Source organism: Halyomorpha halys, unplaced genomic scaffold (assembly GCF_000696795.3).
Source record: "Halyomorpha halys isolate HHAL.00 unplaced genomic scaffold, Hhal_1.1 Scaffold448.1, whole genome shotgun sequence".
NCBI classification, from domain to species: domain Eukaryota; kingdom Metazoa; phylum Arthropoda; class Insecta; order Hemiptera; family Pentatomidae; genus Halyomorpha; species Halyomorpha halys.
In genome coordinates this window covers 758,910-768,259 of record NW_027107821.1, presented here as the reverse complement: position 1 = coordinate 768,259, position 9,350 = coordinate 758,910, and the positions used below count along the sequence as shown (strand labels likewise).

General features: G+C 31.2%; 2 protein-coding genes across 4 annotated transcripts in view; one reads left to right on the top strand and one right to left on the bottom strand.

The window, feature by feature from the left end:
* Positions 1–9,350, top strand: part of Rpn2 (Regulatory particle non-ATPase 2) — a 440,957-nt gene that overhangs the window by 312,031 nt on the left and 119,576 nt on the right. The window lies entirely within an intron of this gene.
* Positions 1–9,350, bottom strand: part of 5-HT2A (5-hydroxytryptamine receptor 2A) — a 118,000-nt gene that overhangs the window by 19,116 nt on the left and 89,534 nt on the right. For 2 of the 3 annotated variants that reach the window (XM_014423990.3, XM_014423991.3), the window contains exons 3-4: positions 6,219–6,440; positions 4,834–5,110 (exon numbers count right to left, since the gene is read on the bottom strand). In XM_014423990.3, coding sequence (XP_014279476.1) covers positions 4,834–5,110; positions 6,219–6,440 — 499 coding nt within the window. Of the gene's footprint in view, positions 1–4,833; positions 5,111–6,218; positions 6,473–9,350 lie in introns of all 3 variants that reach the window. The other variant, XM_014423992.3, reaches the window with a different exon arrangement.

Below are 9,350 nucleotides of genomic sequence, written 5' to 3'. Positions count from 1 at the left end.
TTTCATTTTTATTTTTATTTTTGTCAATTTCTTTTATTCTGGATTTTTTGATATTTATTTCCCATATCTTCCTTATTAATTTTTTAGGATAAAAGTTTTCTTGAAACATATTAAATAATTTATCTTTTATTTTTATCAATCTAATTTTATCCGTTATTCTTATTGCTTTGTTAAAAAAGTTATTAATAAAAAATAAATCTAATATTGATAAGATTGTTTTTAAACTATAAGAAAGTAAAAAAATTTAAACTGAGGAAAATATATCAAGTAGAGAAAACAAGCCAGAGACTAAAGAAAGAAAGAAAGAAATTGAATGAAATAAGTTTCCCTTTGAAAGTGTGAAAACAAAATGAGAAATAATTAATTTGTTTTAGTTGAAAAATAATAGCTCAACTTTAAACAAAGTTACTGTTTTAAACTGTGACAGGGTTTCTTATATTCCTTGGATGAACTGATACAAAGTATCTACGATCTGAGAACTTTAGTTTGTCACTTTTTGATTAATTAACATTTCTACATTAGGGTGCTATTCTCGTAAAAAATATATATATATAAAATAAATACATTCTGTTGGTTTCTTATGATTTTACCAAAAACGAGAACAAATATGGTTGGCAAGGGGTTTGTTTGTGTTATCGTTAATATAGTGTTTTTGCCTTGTAAAGATAGCTGAATAGTTAGTTTCAGAAAAAACGATGATTATCATTTCTTTACGTTTTGCGTTACAAAATGTTCTTTGAGCATGTTTCTCTCTAATATTTATTTATTTAAAATTTTATCCCAATTCATTACAAATTACTGATTTACATGACAATTATAAGGCCTATCTGGACATACGGCGTTAAGCTCTGGGGCTCCACTAAACCTTGGAATTCCTCTCGTATCCAATCCTTACAATCCAATATCCTTCGTAAAATCCTAAATGCTCCCTACTGTCACTAATAAAATCATCCACGAAGACCTCAATGTTCCATTTGTAACGATCTAGCCCGAACCAGATATCAATCCTTCCATTACAAACTCCCTAACCACTTAAACCCATTAGTTTCTTATCTTGCTTCTTCTTTTATTCCGGACAATCCTCCGAGGTGTCTGAAAAGAATATGGCCTCGAGACCTTATATTGTAAAAATGTTTTTAGAGTGCTACCATTGGGTAGTTTCTCTACATGCTTGTTCCATACCATTATGTTCCCCTCAAATTTACTTGATGTATTTATGTACAGTTGTAAATATCAATAAATAAATTTAAAAAATATTTTCTCCAATTTTAGTCTCGAAATAATTTTTGTTTCTCTATATAAGTTCTACGTTTCGGTCATCCTCAATCACAAACAGCTTGTAATATACCTATGATTTTTAACAATTTTAAAACAATCAACAATATTATTAATAAATCATCATAATTTAATATAATTTTAGAACCTCATAATTTTAACAAAACAAATTTATGCAGGCTATTCAGCGCAAGTCATTAAATTCAGTCCAAAATTACCCTATGAGACATTAAAAGATCAGAGAATCAATATACTTTTGTTAATGAGCAATTCTTAGATCATGTATAATTACCCATTTTGTCAATTCTTTGCATTCGATTAAAAATTAAAACTTTTTACTACAGCCAACCTTTTCACTTTATCACAACAATATTTGTTACCTTCCCCACACTCACGTCCATTTAATTTATTTATTTCTATTACATTTTCGTTAAATTTCCTCTTTTTTTTAATGATTAAAATTCATATCAAGGTTAATTATAATTATCAACATATATTTTATCCCTTATTTTTTATAAATTAATTTTACTTAAAATCTCTGCTGAGTGTTGGTTCAGATTTATTTTGTATGTTTTAAATTTCACTGTATACTTAATATTTTCTGATATGTTAATGGACTCAAGTATTTTTCTTTTGAAAGTATTATTTTCTTCATGTAAAATTATTGTACTTTCATACTTTTAATGCTGGTTGCACGCTGTACTAGTGCTGTTTTATTGGGATCTTTCTCCTTGTTTTTTAAAGCATTGTGTTCAACTTTAGTTTGTCACTTGACTAATTAATATTTATCCTTAAGGGTGCTATTGTCGTAGAAAGTATAAAATAAATAAATACTGTTGGTTTCTTATAATTTTATCAAAAACGAAAAAAATACGGTTATTAAGGGGTTTGTTTGTGTTATCGTTAATTTAGTGGTTTTCTTGGCTTTTTTTTTTTTTTTGCCTAGTAAAGATAGCTGATTAGTTAATTTCAAATAAACGATCGTTATCATTTGTTTACGTTTTGCATTACAAAATGTTCTTTGACCATGTTTCTCTCTAATATTATGACCTAAAATAGAGATAGCTAGATAGTCCTTAATGAGTTCCGAAGTTAGTAACATGAATGAGTACCGAAACAGTTCCAGTAACAACGACCAAGGAACCCAAATAGTGTTACTCCTCAATAGATTAAGTTGAAATAACTTGCTAACGGTCTTAGCCCTCACGATCCCGCCGGCTTTCTCATTTGGCCCGATTGGTATGGAAATATCCTACCTAGTTACCCAGTTAATATGTTAATATCAACATCAACCTAGTGTCGATATTCAACATCTTAATGAGGTTGTAGTTTGTTCGTTTCGGGTTCTGTAACCCCCTCAGCAAGTTCTCATTGGGTCTTAATGATATTTGAGATATCCTTCAAAAGTATGGGTGTTTCCATTTCAGATTATAATGAGTTTATGTATCAGTTAGTATTTATTTCATCAAGTATTTTATTGTCAAGTTAACGTATGAACATTCATTAAAATAGAAATTGTAAAAGATTCTACTAGTCAGTGGTACAGGATTTGTTGACAAGTCATGGCTGACTTTCATGGTATTATTTTATCTCATTGGATTCTTTTTCGCATTTAATGTACTATATTTTTTACTCCGGGGAACATATCATATGTCGCGTCCGAGTTTAGAATTGAATTATTTCTGTAAAAACCTGTCATTTCTCCATAACCTTAAAAATGAATTTTTTCCTCGACATTTTCAGCCAGTTTTGTTTCTCTCATTCATTCATAATATTCAATAATCCGGATGAACTTATTGATTATCATTGTATTATTTATAAGTAATTGTATGATGGAAAGAAAAAAAAAATCATTTTTTTAATACTTTTTCCACATTTAACTCTATTATGTACAGTCACTTAATAATTAAATCCATATACACCATGTTAGAACCCGCCTAATGGCATTAGTATTAGGGCCTTTAACGGATTCCGGAAGTTTCCGACACATGTGTAGTCCCATGAACAAACAGTGATCGTTGGATCTCATTAAGGTTCAGGAAGGGTCGTACTGTTTGACAAGGTCTCAGCTCATTGTGCCTCGAATGGCTAAATCAATGAACGTTGTATTTAGTCCACGGCCGAAGGGAGCGTATTTATTACAGAGGATTTACCCTTAGCTGTAGTTAACTAAAAGATAAGTTATGTTGATTTAGATGTATCCTAAGCTTAGAAAAAGGTGTATTGGTCAGCACATTTAATATCTGCAATGATTCAAAGCAACTGAAAATTGAGAAATCCAGCAATTTTTTTATTTGCTTTTCATTTAGACAAAGCGATCACACTATAACTCACGGCATGAAGTTAGTAATTTTACATTTAAGAAAAATATTTGGAATGATAATCTAAATTGCACTGTCTTGTATATCAATTTTGATGAATAAACAGTCTTCTTCGAAATTGTTTTCAATATTATTATTATTTTTTATAATTTAGGATCTGTTTTTAATAAGTTTCTATGCGCGAAATTAATCCAATTTATTAAAATTATTAGTTGTACCACTTGCTTGGTACTAATGAGATGTTTAATATCTTATTAGACGACAAAATAGGAAGTTGTACTACCAGATTGGGCGTTAAACAAACCAACTTGATATTCCGGCGTTGAATTTTTGTACAAACTTGTTGAGGTGTGACTTTTTTGTACAAACTTGTTGAGTTGTTGCCCGAACTACGTGCCAGGAGCCCCTAGCGCCTCTGTAATGTTGTATGCTTTGCTGTTGACAATGTATGAAATCAAATCTTCTTCTGTTGTTTTGGATCGGATAATCATAGAAACTCCAACGGGCTAGAAAAATATACTGATTTTTTTTTGTAACAAACTTATTAATATAAAACAGGAAACCTATTCAATAAAATTCTATTATTACTTTCTATAATGGATCTTTTATTTGATAATCTGTAATTATAAATCCCCGCCCCTGATTGAATAAACCGCTGTAGAGCTGGAATTTTCGTAAAGATCCAAAGCATCGTCGCATTCGAATACGAAAGTATTGAATATTTTCTCTCAACCTAATGGTAACCGTTTATGTTAACATTTCACGAACCAGGTTGGATAACATGTTTGCTCGACCAAGTTGAACTATGTATGGACCGTTTTTTTTTCTTCTCGTGCTTTTTCATTTCATTTCTGACATACGGTGGTGGTTATCCTATAGGTAATCAATCTATTCTAACCAGAATTTTAATTCAGTGGGACCACCACGAAATAAAAGTCAATGCTGTTGGTGCAGTTGGGGAGATTGCTAAGATGACGCCGTATTGGCAGCTTTGTTTCATTTTAGTCATTTGTTAAATAGATTACATATCCATCCAGTCTTAGTTAACAACTATTATTTTTTTAATTTTTCATCTATGGTATATTTCTATTTTTTTCATTACGATTGCAAATAAGTTGACTATTCACGTACAGTTGTAATATACGTTATGTATTTAAATCTTATTATTCGTATACTATTATTTATGATTATCTATTAATTATCTATGCTATGCTATTAATTTGGAAAAATCAGTTACCTGTCGGTCGTCCTGGCGGAAACCCGGTGCGGCTGCCTGGTGCTATCCGCTCGCCGATACCTGCCGCCCAACCTGCGCAGGTGGCTCTGTTCCTCTTCCCCTACGGCCGCCACGAACTGGGCCTTCCGCCGAAGGAGGTGCACAGTGAGCCCGTAGGTGACGCCCATGATGAGCATAGGGATGTAGAAGGCCACCAGGGAGCCGAAGATCCAGAAAGCCCTGTTGTTGATGACGCAGACCCTCGGCACAGGCATGATGTTGGACGACTCGTGTATACCTGCATAGGATGAGAGCACTATTATAATAAAACACACGTGCTGGCAACATCATACTACTTCAGTAGGAAAAAAACTATTTTTGTTTAAAATCAATTATATTTTAACAGGTGTGCTTTGATTTTTTGTAATAAAAGTTGAGTAGTATTAATGGAATGTGTTTGTGGGCATTATTTTTTAAATATTTACTGTTAATTACGTTCATTTTATATCTTAGAAGCATTTATTTTATGTTATTATTTATCCTGACATATACTATTCAAATAATAATTTGGAGTTTTATTTTTATCAGGTCTAGAACGCTTCTAAAACAATGTATATTTATTTGCAGGAAATTAATTTTCACCCCAGTTCTTTATTCCTTTTTAACATCTGAACAACGTTTAGGGCTTGTCACAGTTCACTGAAATTTGGACAAGTGAGGAGACATTAAATGAGGGAATTGTATTTAAAAAGGAAAATATGATTTTAAAACTGAAAAAAAAATGAAAGATAAAAAAGAAGCCTGGTAATAACTGAATTAGGACCAATATTCTGTTAGGAATATATAAAAAAGAACTGGAAAAAGAGTGAAAATTAGTTTTCGCAAAATAGATAAAGTTGAAAAAATAAACTCTTTAGAAGTTTAGTTGTAACAGTGCAACTAATTAATTTACATTTAAAATAAATATTTGTGGTTGCAATTGTAAATGGCTTTTTTAATTCTATTAATTAAGTGTGCGTGCATTGTGCCGATCTAAGTACCTCATTGATTTACAAAATACATAGAATTCCGAGATGTGTCCAGTGTTTTACTGTAGGTCAATCTAAGCCAAGCATCAAACATGGAACTAAAGACACTGGGCCAGACTAATGACGGAGATGTTTGAACATTCTGCCGGGCCCACTCAAGCCGGAATCCAATCAGTGCTATTTACCGGCCACCTTCCTGCTCCTTGTGTCAGTAAACCGTTGAACTGTTCGGCCCTCTCTGTTTGCTGTTTAGGCCAAGTTAATATTGGTCTAGAATAGTTGGTTACTTTGTATAAGTTATCCAATGTTGTTATACCAGCATGTTAAATACTGACAAAAGTAGGTTGTTTACTAGTAATATAAATTTAGTATAATCACCGAGTAATGTGATGGAGCTGGAGACCAGGATGGACACGAGCCAGACGAGGGCGATCTTGAAGCCGACCATCCTCTTGGAGGACTGCCTCGTCTTGAGAGGGTTGCGGATGCCGAAGTACCTGCCCATGCTTATGCCGCACATGTGCATGATGCTCGCGCTGCAGGCCAGCACGTCACTCGTCACATACACGTTGCACCACTCCACTCCCAGTGGCCAATAGCCTGCAACAAGTTCCACGTCACCTCTCGTCAACCTGTCAGTTAATCTAAGTTAATGTATAAAGTTAAGCATTTATTAATTAGAAGTTACTAAATCAAAATATATTAATATATAACTCTTATTGTGAGTAAAATTGTTTATAACAGTTTATTCTGTTCAATCTTGGTTGTATTATGCAATTTTGTTGATTAGAAGGCAAGTTATTGTTACAATAATGATACCTTAATTGTTGAGCGTGGATATTATATAAGAAGAAAATATAACGGGTTTTGTTCTTAGCCCTAATGAAGGCCTGAGATTATGGCCGAAACGTTGGAACTATTGAAATAAGTTTTTTCCTATTTGGGTTCTTCACTAACCGCAGCACAACCATCTCATATTTTTGTAACTTTTTGTTTTTAATAAAAACTTGAATTCACTGAATAACATATTTTTCTAAAGTTAATATTCTAATCTGTCTTGTGATAATCAGTTATTGCTATAAAATTGCTCCATCTAATCATTACAAATCTTATATGAATGGGTAAATTCATTCATGTAATGTGGAAGTTTTCTGGTAAAAAAAATCACTTATATATTATTTAACGGCTTCATTCAAAACATTTTTCAATCCTAAACGGGGCATTATAGTTACTTCTATTTCAAATATTTGATATTTTTGTTTACAATACCTGTGAAGTTAACCTTTGATATGTTCTAAAGGCCTGATGTATGTTTATTTTCCTTTCTAAAGTTCCGATTACTATTATATCAAATGGTCTCCACTTATAACAGGATGTTCTGATATTTTTGAAGGTGGTTTTACAGTCTATTGTACGCAAAATCAACCGGGATTTATACCCATCCATTCCACTTTGGGATGGTTTCATTTTGTTTTGACCGCCTCTGTTTGTTCTTATGGAATTCTACGATCGACCCTCCTATTTTTATTTATTTATTTTTTTTAATTTATCGGACCTTCGCTTACCAAACACTCTTCCTAATACCATGATTTGCCTTATGTACTTTAATTTCAGAACAATGCTATGAATTTTGATACAACTGGGCAGATATTGATTATATATTTTATGGCCCGCACTAATGTACTCGAGGGCCGGTATGGTGGGTTAATTGGAACCAGGGACATGGTTCCTTGCTTGAGGTAATCAGGTCCTATCAGTTCTTTTATCAGGAGAAGCTATAAGAAGAGGGATTACGGCCTTTCCAGCTCTGGATTTTCCAGCCAGTAGTAATCCCAAAAGGCTCCAGGACATCTTAATTTCCTTTTCACTCTCTGTCCTCTTCTGGTACAGTCACTTTAATAATTTTGAAGTTGTTAGTTTTAGGTATCAGTATTCTAGGTATCAGAGCCAATAAATTGGTTTTTTAAAATCAATTATTATTCATTTTCTAAAGCCTACAGAATTCATTAGTTATCACTAATAAATTTAATTGAATGCTTTAATGAGATTTCCATTTTTCCTATTATTATGAAAGAGGGTCAATATTATTATTTTAAAAAGATTCATTAACCATTTTTTAACTATTATTTAGTCAGTATTTGTGGGCTTGTACATTTTTTGCATCGAATTTCGGACCTTCTTCACCGCAACGAGCAAAACATCGAGGTAACAACTATATTGAATAACATTAAGAACTAAATAAGAAGATAAAAGATAAAGTAGATATATAAGTAGTATTGGAAGAAAATGTGTAGTGTAAGTGTTATAATAGGATAAAAGCTTTATAAGAGAATATAGTTCTATTAAACTTATAAAAGAGGAAGAAAAAAGAAAAAAAAATATATGAAAATACAATTAGTAAATATGTGTAAAATTATGAAATAAGTGAGAAATAAATCTTATATGTAATTTGTTAAATGTTTATAAAATTAAAATTATGAAACTGAGAAAGAAATCTGATATTTAATTAATTAAATAAATAATTAATAGAATTAGAATTTACAATAAAATTAGAGAAGAAAAACATCAATACTTTGACAATATTTTATATAATGTGATTATAATTAATTACATATACGATTTCTTTCTCTCTTTTTTTATAATTCTAATTTTAAATAATTTTACATATATTTACTAACTAGATTTTCCCATATATATTTTTTATTTTTCTTCTATCTTTTATAAGTATAATAGTAGTTACATATTCTCATAATGCTTTTATCTTCTTATAATACTTACACTATACATTTTCTTTCAGTTACTAATAATGTACCTATATTTTCTTGGTTTCTGTTTTTACTTTTATTCATTATGAATGAAATAAGATTTACTTATATACGTTCCTCTTTTGAGGCTGAAGCAAACCTTCCGCTCATGTACTGTTCACAGTGACCAGTGTACTGTTACAGCTAACCCATCATCAAAAATAAAATTATATAATTTAATTACTCTGCTATTTTTTGTTGAATATAAAATCTACTTAAAATATATTTATATTTTAATGGAAATTATAATTAATTAATTTTTAAAAAAATGGTCTCATTAGTAATATTATTATTATTTTCGCAGGTATTTTATTTTCCCATTTCTGTACCTAAAACTGAAATCAGGCGTAAGGTTTTTATCTCAGTATTCTGTCCCAGATACCGAAATTTAACCAATTTTGCTGGAAATAGAGCTGGAAGATAAACTGGTGTTGGGATTCGCTTCCTAATTCTTTGTCTCGAATTATCCTGTCTTCGCTTCGGGGCACAATTTATATTTTATGCCTGGAAATACTAAAAGCCCCTCTGGCCCACACTTGAGTCGGTACTTGATTCTTTTTCTCATTTTACCAGCCACACTGCTAGCCGCCTTTTTGTGGAATATTTATTTCTGAAATTAAAAATAATTAACATAAATAAGGATTAGGAATGTTAGAAACATATTTATATTAAAGACAGTGGAGGCTTAGAGATATTTATTTGTTAA